The sequence below is a fragment of the Bufo gargarizans genome, chromosome 4 (assembly GCF_014858855.1).
Source record: "Bufo gargarizans isolate SCDJY-AF-19 chromosome 4, ASM1485885v1, whole genome shotgun sequence".
Taxonomy (NCBI): Eukaryota; Metazoa; Chordata; class Amphibia; order Anura; family Bufonidae; genus Bufo; species Bufo gargarizans.
The window spans coordinates 130132194-130150716 of NC_058083.1; the positions used below are offsets into that span (position 1 = coordinate 130132194).

At 41.3% G+C, this 18523-nt stretch overlaps 1 protein-coding gene across 1 annotated transcript in view; it reads left to right on the forward strand.

The window, feature by feature from the left end:
* LOC122935841 (phospholipid scramblase family member 5-like) overlaps positions 1 to 18523 on the forward strand; it is a 146731-nt gene that overhangs the window by 90278 nt on the left and 37930 nt on the right. The window contains exon 5 of the mRNA XM_044291748.1: positions 4510 to 4671. Coding sequence (XP_044147683.1) covers positions 4510 to 4671 — 162 coding nt within the window. The remainder of the gene's footprint in view (positions 1 to 4509; positions 4672 to 18523) is intronic.

The window sequence follows — 18523 nt, forward strand, 5'->3', positions numbered from 1 at the left end:
TGAGGCCGATGACTGCGGCAGATACCTCTTTCTATATTGTAATATAGAAGGGGTCAAAATGGTAATTGCAAATATCTATATTCCTCCACCGTATACGTCAGAGATTTTATATCAACTGTATGGATTCATGTTGGATAGACAGGAATCTATAATGATTGCGATCGGAGACTATAATGCAGTAATGGATCCACTCAGGGATAGAACCTCTAGCAGAGGGGGAAGAACACAAAAAGTAGATTTTTATAAATTAGCCCATGAATTTAACTGGATTGACGTTTGGCGTCTCCAGAACCCGGATGAAAATAGGTATTCCTGCTACTCCAAAACACACCAAACCTGGTCTAGAATAGATATGGCCCTGGGAAATAAAAATTTGATGTTCTATGATAGGATCAAAATAAAGTATCTCCCCATGGCTTTATCAGATCATAATGCCGTAGTAATGGAACTAGATTTGAATAAAAAGAAGGCCTTATTACCGTTTAAGTTTAACTCCCATTGGTTACCAATGATCCCAGACAAAGAAAGTATAATGGAAGAATTAAAAAAATTTTTTAGGGAGAATAATTATTCTGCAAGTAAGTTAATTGTTTGGGATACGGCTAAAGCATATCTAAGAGGATTGCTTAGTAAAAAAGTGAATTACTTAAAAAAAATTACCAGGGAAAAGGGGATTGCTCTGGAAAAAAAAGTTCAGGAATTAGCAACAACATGTATGAGAGATCCTACTGATGATAATAAGAAAATATGGGAGGAAGAACAGGAAAAGTTAAAGGCATATTATATGGAGAGAAGTAGGAAAGAATTAAGGTTTCAAGGGATCCGGCTGGCCACAGAGGGAGAAAAAGTTGGTAAAATTTTGGCAAATATAGCAAGAAATCAAAGAGAGAAAGCCTGGATAGGGGCGATTAAAGATAAAAGGGGTGAGACAATTAACACACCAGAAGGAGTTAAAGAAGTGTTTGTAAAATATTTCCAGGAGGTATACAAGTCTAGGGTACAATACTCAAAACAAGAATTAGACTTGTACTTAGATCAGATCCCTCTTAGGGAGATATCCCAGGCCCAAAAAATATTTCTAGAAAAAGAAATATCAATTGTAGAAATAAATAAAGCCCTGGGGCAAGTAAAATCTGAAAAGGCACCAGGAAGTGACGGGCTCCCTTTTGAAATTTATAAAACCTTCTCCCAGGTGTTAGTACCAGAACTAAAAACAACATTGGATGAGGCTAAAAAAATTGGGGACTTACCAGACTCTATGAAAGAGGCAATTATAACACTAATTCCAAAAAAGGGCAAAGAACAACTAGACCCGGGATCATATAGGCCAATATCTCTTTTAAATACTGATGTTAAAATTTTGGCAAAAGTCTTGGCCGATAGACTTTCAAGGGTGATTAAGGGTATAATAAACATAGATCAAACAGGTTTTATAACGGGCAGAACGATATACTCAAATATAAGAAGGTTGTATTTAAATATCGAAGCTAACAGAATAGAAGCGGGGGAGAAAGCCGTATTATCACTGGATGCCCAAAAGGCATTTGACTGTATTGAATGGGAATATTTATGGGCAGTATTAAAAAGGGTCGGTATAGGGGAAGGATTTATAAGATGGATACAGTTAATATATCAGGATCCGCGGGCCAGAGTGATGGTGGATGGGAGCTTGTCCCTGCCCCTTGCCCTATATCGGGGCACTAGGCAGGGATGCCCTCTCTCTCCACTATTATTCGCCATTGCGATTGAACCTATGGCAAGTATAATAAGAAACGATAGGGAAATTAAAGGCTTTCACTATGATGGAGGGGAAGAAAAATTGTTAATGTATGCGGATGATATTCTGTTATTTATGCACAATACTGGAGACCAGTTTGATAGAGTTATAGATATAATAGACAAGTTTGGTTGTTTTTCTGGTTTGAATATTAATTGGGGGAAATCATATATGTTGATGTTGGGAGATGCACAACCACAGGGGTTCTTAAAGGTGCAGGTGTTGGGAAAACAAGAAAACTTTAAATATTTGGGGATACAAATTTCCGGAAACATAGGAGAATATGAAAAATTAAATGTACTTCCCCTAATAAAAGAACTTAGGGCCAAAATACATGTCTGGCGTAGATTACCAATTTCAATACAGGGTCGGGTAAACCTAATAAAAATGGTTTTTCTCCCCAAAATACTATATGTCCTTCAAAATGCCCCAGTCAGGTTGTCGCAGGATACCTTTAGACTGCTCGATAGGTTAATGGGAGATTTTCTTTGGAAAGGTAAGATTCCCAGAATAAAGAGAGAGATACTTCAACTCCCAGTGAGAGAAGGTGGACTCGCAGTTCCGAATTGGTTTTTCTATTATATAATTACACAATATGGTCAAATAAAGAGTAGCTTGGATGGGCTGGTGGGTAGTCAGGTAGTAAATAGACTGGGATGGAAAGAAGAATGGAACTTTTTAGAGGTGTTGGAATCGGGTACACTGGCAGGAAAAAATACAGGAAATAGAGTTCTAAATTTAATGGAATATATATGGGTAGAGATTAAAAAAACACTGGAGATTAAAGGGTTTTTGCAATACACACCTATATGGAAAAATATTAACCTTAAGGAACTGCAGGGGATTAAAATGTATATTGACTGGGAGAAAAATGGGATGAAATACTTAAACCAGATATTCGAGGAGGGTAAATTGAAAGACTTTAATACAATGGTTAGAGAGTTTGGTATACCGCATAAGGACATATACAAATACTTTCAGCTTAGGAATGCATTGAGGTCAGTTATGCAAGAGGATAAATATAAGATGGAAAGATCTGAGATATTACACAAATTTACTAATCTGGGTGAAAGAAGAGGAATAACGGCAAAAAGATATAAGATATTGATGGGCGGAAAAAAGAAACGGGTTACAATACTAGCTAGGAAAAAATGGGAGAATGAACTGGAATTTTTTTCGGAAAAAAAATGGAACGATGCATTAAAGAACTATTCTCGAGTCTCAAACAGGGGATCACATAAGATTTCACAATTTTTTGTGGTTCATAGGTTGCATAGATCCCCATGGATATTGAAAAGAATGGGCGTTAGACCCTCGGATGATTGTGTAAAATGTGGGCGAGAGAGAGCTGACTTAATGCATTGCTTCTGGAGATGTCCCAGATTGTTTAGATATTGGACAGAAATAACAGATACTATATATCAAATTTTGAAGGTTCAAATATCAGAGGACCCGATGACGTGTATTTTGGGGGCAACCGAACAACTGGGTTTAAATAGAGATATGAGTATGGTTCTTAGTAAGGTTTTATTTCAAGCTAGACTCTTAATACTCAAGAAATGGGTAGGGGTTGACCCTCCAACAGTTCGGCAGTGGAGGAAAGCAGTAGAGGACATGATTAAAGAAGAACGGGTGATGGAGGGCCATAGTAGAAAAGGAAAAACTACGGATGAAATATGGAAGAGTTGGCTACTTTAGGGCTGGATAGATAGGTTGCTTTTTTTTTTTTTTTTTTTTTTTTTGTGTATCGCACATCTCCCCCTCCCCCCCCCCCTCCCCCCTAGGGGAGGCGGGAGGGTGGGAAACTGGGGAATAAAAATACTTGGGTATGTATAGATTAAGAATGGAATATTGTTATTATATATAGTACCTTATACTGTTATTATAAATAGTGGTGAGCTTGGGTGGGGGGGGGGGCTGGGGGGGCGGTAGGGCTAAAAAGTTAATTTGAATGATTATTGTAATGACCCGTTGGACGGTCTGATACTGTATATTTAATGTGTTTTGTATAACAATAAAGAAATATTAAAAAAAAAAAAAAAAAAAAAAAAAAAAGGGGCCCACCCAGGAGGAGGAGAAAAAGATTGTATTGTCAGAGCCCCCTCAACAGTATTATAAAATTACATTATTTACAGAGACATTGTAGGAAACGGACGAAACAGCTGCCTGGTCTAAATGAGCTATTTTGACTAGCCACAGGAGTGGGGGATGTACGGGAGGAGGGGGTTGCGAATAAGTTGCTTGGGGACTGGGTTCCATTCAAAAATTTGTCATTCTAGTTACGACACTGTTAGGAAGTATATATATATATATATATATATATATATATATACTGTATATATATATATATATATATATATACTGTATATGGATTTTGTTTGAATAATGAAATGTTCTTAAACTAAAGAAGTAAATACATGTATATACTATATACAGCATGTACACAACTACTCACCATAGCGCTTTCCATTTAGATGCATGGAGCTTTCAGTAATGCATTTTTGTGCACAATTAAACACTTTGCTACATTTGTGATGGTTTTTGACACACATAGAGGAAATTACAGCCTTCTTTGTTTTATAATGGACACATTGCTGAGGACAGATATTTCTGAATGGGTTTGCTTTGACAAGTGAAAGCCCCTGGTACTGTCAAGGGTATTGAAAGTTACTGTTGTAAATTAATTCAGACATCATTTTGCAATATGGCTAATTGAACTTTTTTCTTTTTAGCTCGAAGTACAAGCTCCTCCTGGGACAACTGTTGGCTTTATTATTCAGAAATGGGATCCTCTTCTGCCAAAGTTCACAATTCAGAATGAGAGTAAGGAAGATTTATTGAAGATTGTTGGTCCATATCTAACATTTCGCTGTTTAGGTGATGTCAATTTTGAGGTATGATTTACAAAATCTTACTTATGTTCAGTATACATACATCTTAGCTCTACTACTATTATACAGCATTTAAACAGTTGAAACAATTAGGACAACCCCTAACCATATGCCCTATTAAGGCACTAATTGTCATATTGAAGGATCAGTTGCTTGGGACCCCTTATTAACCACGGTACAGAGATGGTGCAATGAGCAATATGAGCTGCCTATGAGAGTCCTCTCGATAGGTGGTATGGACTTTCCTGGTCAGGTCCTGGTCTCCAGAATAGTCTCTAATTGGGAGCGGGTGCACTGAGAAAACTCCAGAATGTGGAATGGGACCAAGGGTCATCAACAGGAGATTAAAGTTCCTTTCACTTGGACTGACGTTCGTGCATTGGGTGTTTAAGCTGGCAGCAAAAATCATCATTTCTGTGTACCACACATCCCAGTGTAAACAGGGATCTTCTGCCCAGAAACAATTGGGGTCATTTATCAAACTGATGTAAAGTAGAAATGGCTTAGTTGCCCATAGCAACCAATCAGATTCCATCTTTAATTTCCCAAAGGAGCTGTAAAACATGAAAGGTGGAATCTGATTGGTTGCTATGGGCAACTAAGCCAGTTCTAATTTACACCAGTTTGTTAACTGGTGACCCCAAATGATTCTTTATGAGGATGAGTGATCACTGAAATGATCGCTAGTCCTCATATAGAGGAGGGGATTACTGCATGTAAATGCAACTCTAACCTTCTCTGATGATCAGACAATTATCAGTTATGAACAACTTGATCTCCATAATTGTCTACTGTATATAAAAGGACCATTAGTCAGATGAGCAGACCAAGCATCTGAACCAAGGGAAGAACAACAGGTACCAGGCAACAAAGTCAAGGAGCAAGGCAGAAGCAGAATAGCAGATGATGAGTGTCATACAAAGTATGTACCTTAATCGGCAGGTAAGGCGGGAAGGCCAGAGTCTCCTTTTAAATAGGGCAACTGACCAATATTATCGTGGAATGCTGATTGCAATAGAAAGTTGATGCAGCCAAATGGGACCAAAATGGATCCACAGCCAAGACCACTAAGGCTGCAGCTATCAACTGGAGGCAAGAAGAGGTTAATCAGGTTGCTCCACAATCCAGCAGTGTGGAAATCCTGTATGCACAACCATGATTTCAAAGATCTTAATTCAAAGACCACATAACCTCTAACTATGCATAGTTCTTCTATGCTGTGGCGAAACCAACCTCGCCACTGGGTTTTGGAGAGGACTGTTTGGAAGCCTCTTGCCTCAGGATTATGGCCCATAGTAACTGTAAAGGAGGATATCTGGGGATATGTTAAATGTCTGTGTTTGCTGTGGGGGTGTGCCATTGTGTGTTTGGGTGGTGATTCCTGTCCTGTTGTCTCCACATGTGTATTGGTGATCTCCCCTTTGTCCTGAGAGATAATTGGATTGTCTTTGGTCGTCTCCGGGACAGAGGGGAGGAAACCATGATGCATTGTGGGGATATGTTGTATCTGCAACAAACTGTAATAAAAACCAGGCTGGGTGTGCCAGCACTTCAGATCACTGCTTGACCCTCAACACGGAGCCTTGTCTCGTTATTGGGGGATTCCCTGTATGCTGTTGGAGACTGATTGCCAGGAGTGTAAGCTGACGGATACGCTTTTCCTGTTCGTCTGACTGACAGCTACTTGTGAGGTTCCAGTTTGGAGTGCTATTTTGTATCCAGTTCGGGAGGTTGGTGTTCTGCAGTAGCTGTGCCTACATCTCGGAAAGGGGCATATCGCCTGAACGGATCTTAACCCCTTGTCCGCTGAAACGGTGCCGTTACATTGGTGGCAAGCAGCGGGATCGTTCCTACAGCCAGAAGGACAGCTACAGGAGACACCATTTCTGTGGATTCTACAATTTAAGGGCAACGCATGTCTCAGTACAGTGACCCTAAAAGCACCAGGATGGAACCAGCAGTGGAGTACAGATACTCTGTGGAGGAATTTGACCGTATGATGTGGTTGCGGCTGAACTTCTTCGGTCCCAATCCAGGTGAGAAATACGTGAAGTTCGTGAGGAATCTAGTATCTACGACCCTACTATACCGGGCAGAAGGTGACGGTCAGCTGCCACGTTGGGTGGACCTCCATCGGAAGTTACGGTTGCGGGACAGTGGGAGCCCAGTCTCCATTCCCCAGCGGCAGTGTGAAGTGCAGGGAGAGGAGAGCAGCGGCCTCCCTCCCCAGCGGCAGGCTGAGTTACAGGGGGCAGAGGTAGTTGTTCCTGCCCCCCAGCAGCAGAGTGATATGCCGGGAAGGCAGTGTGAAATGCAGGGAGAGGAGAGCAACGGCCTCCCTCCCCAGCGGCAGGCTGAGTTACAGGGGGCAGAGGTAGTTGTTCCTGTCCCCCAGCAGCAGCATGATTTCTTGGGAATTGGGAGCCTAGTCTCCATTCCCCAGCGGCAGTGTGAAGTGCAGGGAGGGGAGAGCAGCGGCCTCCCTCCCCAGCGGCAGGCTGAGTTACAGGGGGCAGAGATAGTTGTTCCTGCCCCCCAGCAGCAGCATGATTTTTTGGGAATTGGGAGCCTAGTCTCCATTCCCCAGCGGCCGTGTGATGTACAGGGAATTGGGAGCCGAGTCTCCATTCCCCAGCGGCAGGCGAAGTTACAGGGGGCAGAGACAGTCGGTCCTGTCCCCCAGCAGGATTTGTTGGGAACTGGGAGCCTAGTCTCCATTCCCCAGCGGCAGCTTAACGCACCAGGGGGAGACAGTGAGCCCCACAACTGTGCAGATGGGACCGTGGTCTCTGCACTCACAGCACAGGGGGTAGGGACAGTCGGTCCTGTCCCCCAGCAACAGGGCTGTTTAGCCAAAGGGGAGACAGTCGGTTTCCCCCTCCAACAACCAGGCTCCAACCAGGCTTCTTCCGTGGTAGCACTGGCACCAGGGCTGAGTACCGCTGATCCCTGCCCACAAAGCAACCTCCACTCCAAACCAGGGAGCAACACAGAGACCGGGAGTACCAGCTTCCAACATCACCTTGGTGGACTTACTGGACAGAGACAGGCTACGAAATTCAGCAGGTCCAGTATTGGGTTGTGGGTGGGTTGCCAGACTAACTCAGGTACCGACCGGCGTGAGGTCAGGTATCTGGTTAGTCTTCCCTGGGGGGGGGAGATGTGTGGCGAAACCAACCTCGCCACTGGGTTTTGGAGAGGACTGTTTGGAAGCCTCTTGCCTCAGGATTATGGCCCATAGTAACTGTAAAGGAGAAGACAGACCGGCCGCACAGCTTAAATCTGTCTGTAGAATTGTATTTTATGTTATTATGCGTTCGGTTACATTGTATGTTATGTGAGGGCACCCAGATAGCTAATATTATTGTATTTGTGTATTCTGAGTGCCATTCACCTAATGATATGCACTCAGACTTGAGCTATCTGGGGATATGTTAAATGTCTGTGTTTGCTGTGGGGGTGTGCCATTGTGTGTTTGGGTGGTGATTCCTGTCCTGTTGTCTCCACATGTGTATTGGTCATCTCCCCTTTGTCCTGAGAGATAATTGGATTGTCTTTGGTCGTCTCCGGGACAGAGGGGAGGAAACCATGATGCATTGTGGGGATATGTTGTATCTGCAACAAACTGTAATAAAAACCAGGCTGGGTGTGCCAGCACTTCAGACCACTGCTAGACCCTCAAGACGGAGCCTTGTCTCGTTATTGGGGGGATTCCCTGTATGCTGTTGGAGACTGATTGCCAGGAGTGTAAGCTGACAGATACGCTTTTCCTGTTCGTCTGCCGGCAGCTATCCGTGAGGTTCCAGCTTGGAGTGCTATTTTGTATCCAGTTCGGGAGGTTGGTGTTCTGCAGTAGCTGTGCCTGTCTCTCGGAAAGGGGCATATCGTCTAAACGGATTTTAACCCCTTGTCTGCGGAAACGGTGCCGTTACATATGCATAGTGTGCATAGGTTCTTTAACATTATATTTTTTATCTGTGTTACATGTAATGCTATAGCGCCTGGTAGACATTTCCCTGTTCACCCATAGATGATGAAGAGAACTGCAGTGTCAAAGGAATAATTGTAGCTTTGAGCCTATAAGTTAACCTTTCCAGCATTTTCCTGTTATTAACCACTTCCAATGCAATCATATATTTTATTATTCACAATAAAGTGCAATGACCAGATTAGAATACATTCTGTGGGCTGCATGCACCATAGTGAGAATATTAATGTTATCCTACCCATTACCTTGTATTTCTTCATTTGAGTCCAGGAGTATTAACTGGTTTATGGTTCACTGTACTATTGTGTCTGAAGGAAATAATGGGGATGTAAAATGTAAAGCAAACAACAGCATGGGTCCGATGCATTTCTTGTCTATAAAACAATTTTATTGGATTGAACCCCTTAGTGTCTGATTTTAGCCTAAAGCAGGTTACTTTTTCCAGAGGAACCCTTCACTACACAGGTCATCTTAACTCTTTGCTTAAGTAAACTTACGGTATACTGAATCATTGATAAATAAGTAGATTAACTGCAATTATATTTTTTTACCTGTGTTGGAAACTATTGGTTTCAGCAGTTGCATCCATTCCTGTTATACTGGATATTAAAAGGTAATGTAATTTATTACAATGCTAAAATCCAAGCAGGATACAAGTCCGAAATCAAGGAAAAATAGAGTGTCTGAAGATTCAAAGGAATATATAATTTGATGACCTATCTTGGTACTGAAATCCACCCATTGCCTTATAGAGGTTGACCACTATCTATTGCTAGCTGCACATGTGTTGGGAACAGCACATACAGTATTTGCAGCTACTAATAGGCAGTATTAAACCCTCAGCAATATTCCTAATTTATGTTTACTTGCAGGTCCGCTTACCTGCTTCTTGGTGCTACTCTCCCAAAATGGTCAGTGATTAAGGGTCATGTCACCGGTCCCTTCGCTCAGCAGCCTCCATTAATTTATACTATGGATGGACAGGGGATCTAGACCTAGTGCATGCAAAAGTCCATCCCCGATGTAAGTGAATGGAGGCCGCTGATGGACAGCTTGCCCTCATCAGCAGCTATTTTGGGAGCGCAGTGCCAAGGAGCCTGTAAGCCCGGCTCCAGACCCCCACACCAAATCCCAGGAGTAGGACTGGTTTGACGTTCCCTTGTGAAGGCCTCTTCATGGCATTTCCCATGTGTTCACCAGAGCGATGTCTAGGAATCATTGAGTCTGAAACAAATACAGGAGTCATCACTAAACAGGATAGACCTCCATTCCAACCACCATCTTGCTATGCAACATTATAGCCTGACTCATAGCCTGATGCAGTGCAATGCCTTCAGGTTTGGGATGTGACATCCAATTTCACTTACAGTACAGAATGGATTACTACCGGCCATTCTTGTAATGAGATGTTTTGTCCATGCAGAGGTTCTCCTCTGTGCCCCTTTTGCTGTCCTTCTAGTTTATCACTGATGTCCCAGACACCAGGACAGGCAACAGTTCTGGCATCTCAGCCTAAAGGTGTAATGATCTACCAGAGTAATAAACCAAGGTCTTTCAGTTCAAGATTTATGTCCCTCTCATGATAAGTTCCATTCCTGTTACCACACATTGCCAACCATTCCTGCTCTTGCTGAAATAAAGGCATAACCATGAAAATATATAACAATATGTAATAAACGTTTGCAGATACCCCCATGTCTAGGGTACTGCAGATGTATCACACACGATGATCCGATTGTTTCATGTGGCCAAAAAACTTTTCATTCAATCTATCTTTTATGCTGCTTCTACATACCACAGATTGGAGCTAGGTGCTTGAAAATGTGATCATCTGCTGATCTTAGCGACTCCTGTTACTTCCTCAATTTGCGATCATTAGGTTGTCTTTTCCATTCAGTAACGGAATTTAATCCATTACTGAATTGAAAATTCAGCATATTTCAATGCAGTGCTGCCACCTTGAGGCCTGCATTGGAATATATACGAGTAATAGGCCTGGAGGCCTTGTACAGGCTTAAGTCTGTCACCACTAAAGAGCACCTTCCCCATTCTCAGTGAAGAGAAGGAATTACGGTCAGGGTTGCGTGCGCATCCAGGTTTTCTAGCTCACAGATGTTGTGGTCCCCCGACCATGTGACCATGGCAACTGAGGGGTTAAATGTCTGTGATTTATGTTTTTGATGATCACAGATATTATCCCCAGATAGCTGCTGTGTGAAACAGCATGCACCCAGTGACTATAGTAGCAGAAGCCATCTTTAAAGACCCAACTTCCTCTGTACATGTACAATGGTCAAGAAGGGGTTAAAAGTGTTTTCCCAATAGCGTTATTTATTGCCTATCTATAGGATAGATGATAAATGTATGATTGATGTGGTTGTCTGACCACTGAGACCTCAAGCGATCCCATCAGGAGCACGAAGAGGCAGATGGGTGCGGTAGAGATGTTGGAGGTAGTAGTTATCCCGGTACTCAGGATGGCTGGGTCAATCTTCCTCACTCCCAGGACAGGCAGGACAGGCACAGTGATCAGGGGCTGCATATGGGAATAGTAGTTTTTTTCCCAGGGCACACCATGTGTGAAGTCTCCTGGCTGATTGAAAGTGGACTGCTCTTGATGAACAAACAGGAAATCAAAGCAGGGTTGATTTAGGGTAGCTTAGAGTCTTTACTTGAATATTAAAGAGTAACTAATATTTTTTTTATTTAATTTGCTAGTTTATTAGAGCTATGCATGTATACCTGAGTTAGTCTGTCAATGATTGTCAAAAGATCTGTAATTGCCTTATAATAACAGCTTTCATTAACCACTTCACATCCAGGCCATTTGCCTAATTTTTGAAAAAAAGTTGAAGAAATAAAGTTTTCCCATCCGAAAATTAAAAGATTCAAGTAAAAATAAACGAAAACGTCATTTTCCCCAAATAAAGTAAAAAAAAAGGGTAAATATTAGGTATCACAGTGTTCCGTTTCAACAGGCTCTATAAACATATCACATGACCTAACCCCTCAGATGAACACCGTAAAAAATAAAAAATAAAAACTGTGCTAAATAAACAATTTTTTGGTCACCTTACATCACAAAAAGTACAACAGCAAGCGATCAAAAAGGCATATGCCTACCAAAATAATATCAATCTAACCGTCACCTCATCCCGAAAAAAATGAGCCCCTATCTAAGACAATCGCCCAAAAACTGTTTTATGTAGACACTAAAACATGATATTTTTTTTGTTTCAAAAATGAAATAATTGTGTAAAACTTACATAAATAAAAAAAAGTATACATATTAGGTATCGCAGCGTCCGTAATAACCTGCTCTATAAAAAAAAAAAAACACATGACCTAACCCCTCAGGTGAAAACCGTAAAAAAAAGGTGTAAAAAAGCTATTTTTTGTCACCTTACATCACAAAAAGTGTAATAGCAAGCAATCAAAAAGTCATACGCACCCCAAAATAATGCCAATCAAACCGTCATTTAATCCCACAAAAATCATACCCTACCCAGATTAATCGCCCAAAAACTGAAAACTATGGCTCTCAGACTATGGAGACACTAAAACATGATTTTTTTTTTTGTTTAAAAAATGAAATCATTGTGTAAAACTTACATAAATAAAAAAAATTGTATACATATTAGGTATCGCCGTGTCTGTGACAACCTGGTCTATAAAAAATACCACATGATCTAACCTGTCAAATGAATGTTGTAAATAACAAAAAATTAAAAACGGTGCCAAAACAGCTATTTCTTGTTACCTTGCCTCATATGTACCTTAAACTAGTACCAACAAAACTGCCACCCTATCCAGTTTCTAAAATAGGGTCAATTTTTTGGAGTTTCTACTCTAGGGGTGCATCAGGGGGGCTTCAAATGGGACATGGTGTCAAAAAACCAGTCCAGCAAAATCTGCCTTCCAAAAACCGTATGGCATTCCTTTCCTTCTGCGCCCTGTTGTGTGCCCGTACAGGGTTTATGACCACATATGGGGTGTTTATGTAAACTACAGAATCAGAGCCATAAATATTGATTTTTTTTTTGGCTGTTAACCCTTGCTTTGTAATTGGAAAAAAAATATTAAAATGGAAAATCTGGCAAAAAAGTGAAATTTTGAAATTGGATCTCTATTTTCCATTAATTCTTGAGGAACACCTAAAGGGTGAACAAAGTTTGTAAAAATCAGTTTTGAATACCTTGAGGCGTGTAGTTTCTAAAATGGGGTAATTTTTGGGTGGTTTCTATTATGTAAGCCTCACAAAGTGACTTCAGACCTGAACTGGTCCTTAAAAAGTGGGTTTTTGAAAATTTAAGAAAAAATTCAAGATTTGCTTCTAAACTTCTAAGCCTTTTAACATCCCCAAAAAATAAAATGTAATTCCCAAAATGATCCAAACATTAAGTAGACATATTGGGAATGTAAAGTAATAACTATTATTGTAGGCATTACTATGTATTTTAGAAGTAGAGAAATTGAAACTTGTAAATTAGCTAATTTTTCAAAATTTTGGGCAAATTTTGTATTTTTTTTATAAATAAAAATAAAATTTTTTTACATTTTACCAGTGTCATGAAGCACAATATGTGACGAAAAAACTATCTCAGAATGGCCTGGATAAGTCAAAGCGTTTTAAAGTTATCACCACATAAAGTGACATTGGTCAGATTTGCAAAAAATGGCCTGGCCCTTAAGGTGAAAATGAGCCCGGTCCTTAAGGGGTTAAGGTATCTATCTATCTATCTACCCATTTATCTTTCTATATACCTGTTATTTTATCTAGTTACCTATCTATCTAGCCCAAATCTATCATTTAATAGATAAATATTTTATCTATTATCTATCAATTTATCTTGCTATCACATATCTATATACAGGTCCTTCTAAAAAAATTTGCATATTGTGATAAAGTTCATTATTTTCTGTAATGTACTGATAAACATTAGACTTTCATATATTTTAGATTCATTACACACCAACTGAAGTAGTTCAAGCCTTATATTGTTTTAATATTGATGATTTTGGCATACAGCTCATGAAAACCCAAAATTCCTATCTAAAAAAATTAGCATATCACGAAAAGGTTCTCTAAACGAGCTATTAACCTGATCATCTGAATCAACTAATTAACTCTAAACACCTGCAAAAGATTCCTGAGGCTTTTAAAAACTCCCAGCCTGGTTCATTACTCAAAACCGCAATCATGGGTAAGACTGCCGACCTGACTGCTGTCCAGAAGGCAATCATTGACACTCTCAAGCAAGAGGGTAAGACACAGAAAGAAATTTCTTAACTAATAGGCTGTTCCCAGAGTGCTGTATCAAGGCACCTCAGTGGGAAGTCTGTGGGAAGGAAAAAGTGTGGCAGAAAACGCTGCACAACGAGAAGAGGTGACCGGACCCTGAGGAAGATTGTGGAGAAGGACCGATTCCAGACCTTGGGGGACCTGCGGAAGCAGTGGACTGAGTCTGGAGTAGAAACATCCAGAGCTACCGTGTATAGGCGTGTGCAGGAAATGGGCTACAGGTGCCGCATTCCCCAGGTCAAGCCACTTTTGAACCAGAAACAGCGGCAGAAGCGCCTGACCTGGGCTACAGAAAAGCAGCACTGGACTGTTGCTCAGTGGTCCAAAGTACTTTTTTCGGATGAAAGCAAATTTTGCATGTCATTCGGAATTCAAGGTGCCAGAGTCTGGAGGAAGACTGGGGAGAGGGAAATGCCAAAATGCCTGAAGTCCAGTGTCAAATACCCACAGTCAGTGATGGTCTGGGGTGCCATGTCAGCTGCTGGTGTTGGTCCACTGTGTTTTATCAAGGGCAGGGTCAATGCAGCTAGCTATCAGGAGATTTTGGAGCACTTCATGCTTCCATCTGCTGAAAAGCTTTATGGAGATGAAGATTTCATTTTTCAGCACGACCTGGCACCTGCTCACAGTGCCAAAACCACTGGTAAATGGTTTACTGTGCTCAATTGGCCTGCCAACTCTCCTGACCTGAACCCCATAGAGAATCTGTGGGATATTGGGAAGAGAAAGTTGAGAGACGCAAGACCCAACACTCTGGATGAGCTTAAAGGGAACCTGTCACCCAAAAATCGCCTATTAAGCTGTTTACAGTACCTTATAGTGCTGTATAGTCGTTTCCTGATGCACTTTTTGTTAGTTTTGCAGCATGTATGCTCAGTCAGAAATCGATGTTATATTCAGCTGCTGCCCCGTGCTCCTGCCGCCCTTTACTGCGCATGCGGCCGTTGAGCGCGGTCCCGGAATCGGATTTCGGCTGTCAGTCACAGAGGCAGGGGGCGGGGAGAGGGCCATGTAAGACGCCGAGGCCGCTGCCCCCGTGACTTCAAGCCTGACTTGAAGCACGGGGCAGCAGCTGAATATAACATCGATTTCTGACTGAGCATACATGCTGCAAAACTAACAAAAAGTGCATCAGGAAACGACTATACAGCACTATAAGGTACTGTAAACAGCTTAATAGGCGATTTTTGGGTGACAGGTTCCCTTTAAGGCCGCTATCGAAGCATCCTGGGCCTCCATAACACCTCAGCAGTGCCACAGGCTGATTGCCTCCATGCCACGCCGCATTGAAGCAGTCATTTCTGCAAAAGGATTCCCGACCAAGTATTGAGTGCATAACTGAACATAATTATTTGAAGGTTGACTTTTTTTGTATTAAAAACACTTTTCTTTTATTGGTCGGATGAAATATGCTAATTTTTTTAGATAGGAAATTTGGGTTTTCATGAACTGTATGCCAAAATCATCAATATTAAAACAATAAAAGGCTTGAACTACTTCAGCTGGTGTGTAATGAATCTAAAATATATGAAAGTCTAATGTTTATCAGTACATTACAGAAAATAATGAACTTTATCACAATATGCAATTTTTTTTAGAAGGACCTGTATCTATCAATATATCTATCTATCATCATTTTATCTATTATCTATTTATCTATAAAATAATACTATAAATATTGCATCTATTATATCACTATCTATCTGTTATCTATCTATCTATTAGTGGTCTATAATCCTGGTTAATAAAATAATACTATAAATATTGTATCTATTATATAGCTATCTGTTATCTATTTATCTATAAAATAATACTATAAATATTTATCTATTATCTATCTATCTTCTATCTATCTATAATCCGGCGTAATAAAATAATACTATAAATATTTTATCTATCTATATATCTAGCTGTTATCTATCTAGATACCGATCTATTTTCATGTTTAATAAAATATTATTATAAATATTTTATCTATTATCTATCTATCTATCATCTATTATCTATCTATAATCCGGCTTAATCAAATAATACTATAAATATTTTATCTATTATATAGCTACCTATCTGTTATCTATCTATATCTATCTATAATGCTGCTTAATAAAAAATACTATAAACATTTTAACTAATATCTATCTATCTATCTATCTATCTGTTCTCTACCTATTATCTATCTAGCTATCTATTATCGTGTTTAAATGGAACCTGTCATAAACTTTATGCCGACCTCACTGAGGGCAGCATAAAATAGTGACAGAAATGCTGATGTCAGCGGTGTGTCACTCATGAGCTAAAAGTAAGTGGTTGCTGAGAACCAGCATTATAATTATTGCAGCCCAGGCCTGGAAAAGAGTCAAATCTACCTGAGAAGAGTCATGGTTATTCCTAATCTCCTGCTCTCCTCGCCCATCTGCTGATGATTGGCAGTTCTCTCCTAGACAGAAAGGGAGAAATCTAGGTAGAAGGCTGTCAGTCATCAGCAGGTGGGCAGGAGAGCCGGAATACATGAATAACCTGTCACAACCAGACAGCTGAGAAGCTCTGACAGAGGCCTTTCAGAACCTCCTCCTTGAGTTCTCTTTGTTGTGCTGTTCAGTTCCTCATCTCGTTAGCCTCTCTCAGCTGTCATGGAGTTGGACTGATTGCATCCCTTTAAATTCCGCCCCATAATGCATTACTGGGCGGCTTATACTACTTCCTGGAGTGTGTGTGCATGCTGATCTTGTTTTCCTGTCTGCTACAAAGTTAAGTGCTGAACATTTATCTGTTATTTTCTGTTTGCTGGATCCCAGGTGACCCTGACTCCCTCCGTGTCTGGTGTAGGGAGCCGGTGGTCGTGTCCCCTCACTATTGTAGGGTGTTCAGGGGTTATATAGTCGAGGTACGTGGATATGCAACCTTCCACCTTTCGGATCTTTGCATAGGCTGAGCAGCCAGGGAAAGTCTCAGGTCTTGTGCAGGGGTCTCCCTTTTGGTTCCTTAGCTTTGGATCCACTCAGTCATATATGCATGTTGCTTTGTCTTGTTTCCTGTACACCGTCCGTGACATTATAAGCCGCCAAAACCGTCTCAAGCATGGATCCGGTTTCACTTTTGGCTGAACGCTTCAAGGGTCTTTCATTGGAGGTAGCTGATCTCCGTAAGATTTTTTCTCAGCTTCAAGTGACCGGTTCAGCTTGCGTTCAGGGAGTTTGTTCTGAGCCTAAGATCTCGCTCCCGGATACGTTCTCCGGGGTAGTGAGAATTTTGTGCGTTTTAGAGAGGCTTGCAAACTCCATTTTCGCCTTCTTCCCCATTCCTCTGGTGATGAGGAATGGAGGGTGGGGATCATTATATCGCTGCTCAGGGGTAACGCTCAGTCTTGGGCCTTTTCGCTGCCGGAGGGGGCACGGCCTCTCCGTTCAGTGGATGAATTCTTTTTAGCCCTGGGTCAGATATATGATGATCCGGATCGTATTGCTCTGGCTGAGTCTAGACTACGTCTATTATGCCAGGGTAAACAATCCGCAGAAATATACTGCTCAGAATTTCGGAGATGGGCAGTTGATACTGGTTGGAATGATGCTGCACTCCGAAGTCAATTTTGCCATGGTCTTTCAGAGGGATTGAAAGATGCATTTGCCTTTCATGAGAGGCCTATTTCCTTGAACTCTGCTATGTCTCAGGCCGTTCGTATTGACAGGCGTCTTAGAGAGAGAGGAGAGATGTCCCCTTCCTGTCATACTCTGTCCCAGGACAGTGCAGACGTCCCATTCTGTGCGCAGGGGTCTCAGTCGCTGTCAGCCCCTTCTGAGCAGGAGCCCATGCAGCTGGGGTTGATTGCTTCTGACAATAGAAGATTCAGCTCGCATGGGAGGGTTTGTTTTTGTTGGGGAGGTATAAATCATTTGGCAAATATTTGTCCCTCTAGGAGATTCAGGCAGTTTTCTGGGAGTAAAAAGAAACAAACAGGAAAAAATCTTTTAAAAATGTTCCGTCTGTTACTATTGGCAGGGTTGAGGCGGAAATTGAAGGTTTTCCGTTTGCTTGTAGTTCCCGTTTTGTCCTGCCGGCTAGGGTGGCGCTAGAGAGCAAGAACACTTTTTGTGAGATTTTTGTGGATAGTGGAGCAGCGGTCAATCTCATTGATAATCAATTTGCGATAACTCATGGTTTCCAGGTGCGCACTTTGGGAAAGGATATTCCTGTTTTCGCTATTGATTCCGCTCCACTTTCTCAGAAAGCATTAAAGGGCATAGTTCACAATATCCATTTAATTGTGAGTGATGCTCATGTTGAGGATGTGTCATGTTTCGTCCTTAGCGGTTTGCCTACTCCTCTAGTGTTGGGGCTACCCTGGCTCACTAAACATAACCCCACCATTGATTGGCAAGCGAGGCAAATAAATGGTTGGAGTGACTTTTGCAGAGAGAATTGCCTCACGACATCTGTTTCTGAGGTTGCTACTAAGACTGTACCATCTTTTCTCTCTGAATTTTCGGATGTCTTCTCTGAGAGTGGAGTTCAGGATTTGCCCCCGCACAGGGAGTACGATTGCCCTATTAATCTCATCCCAGGCGCCA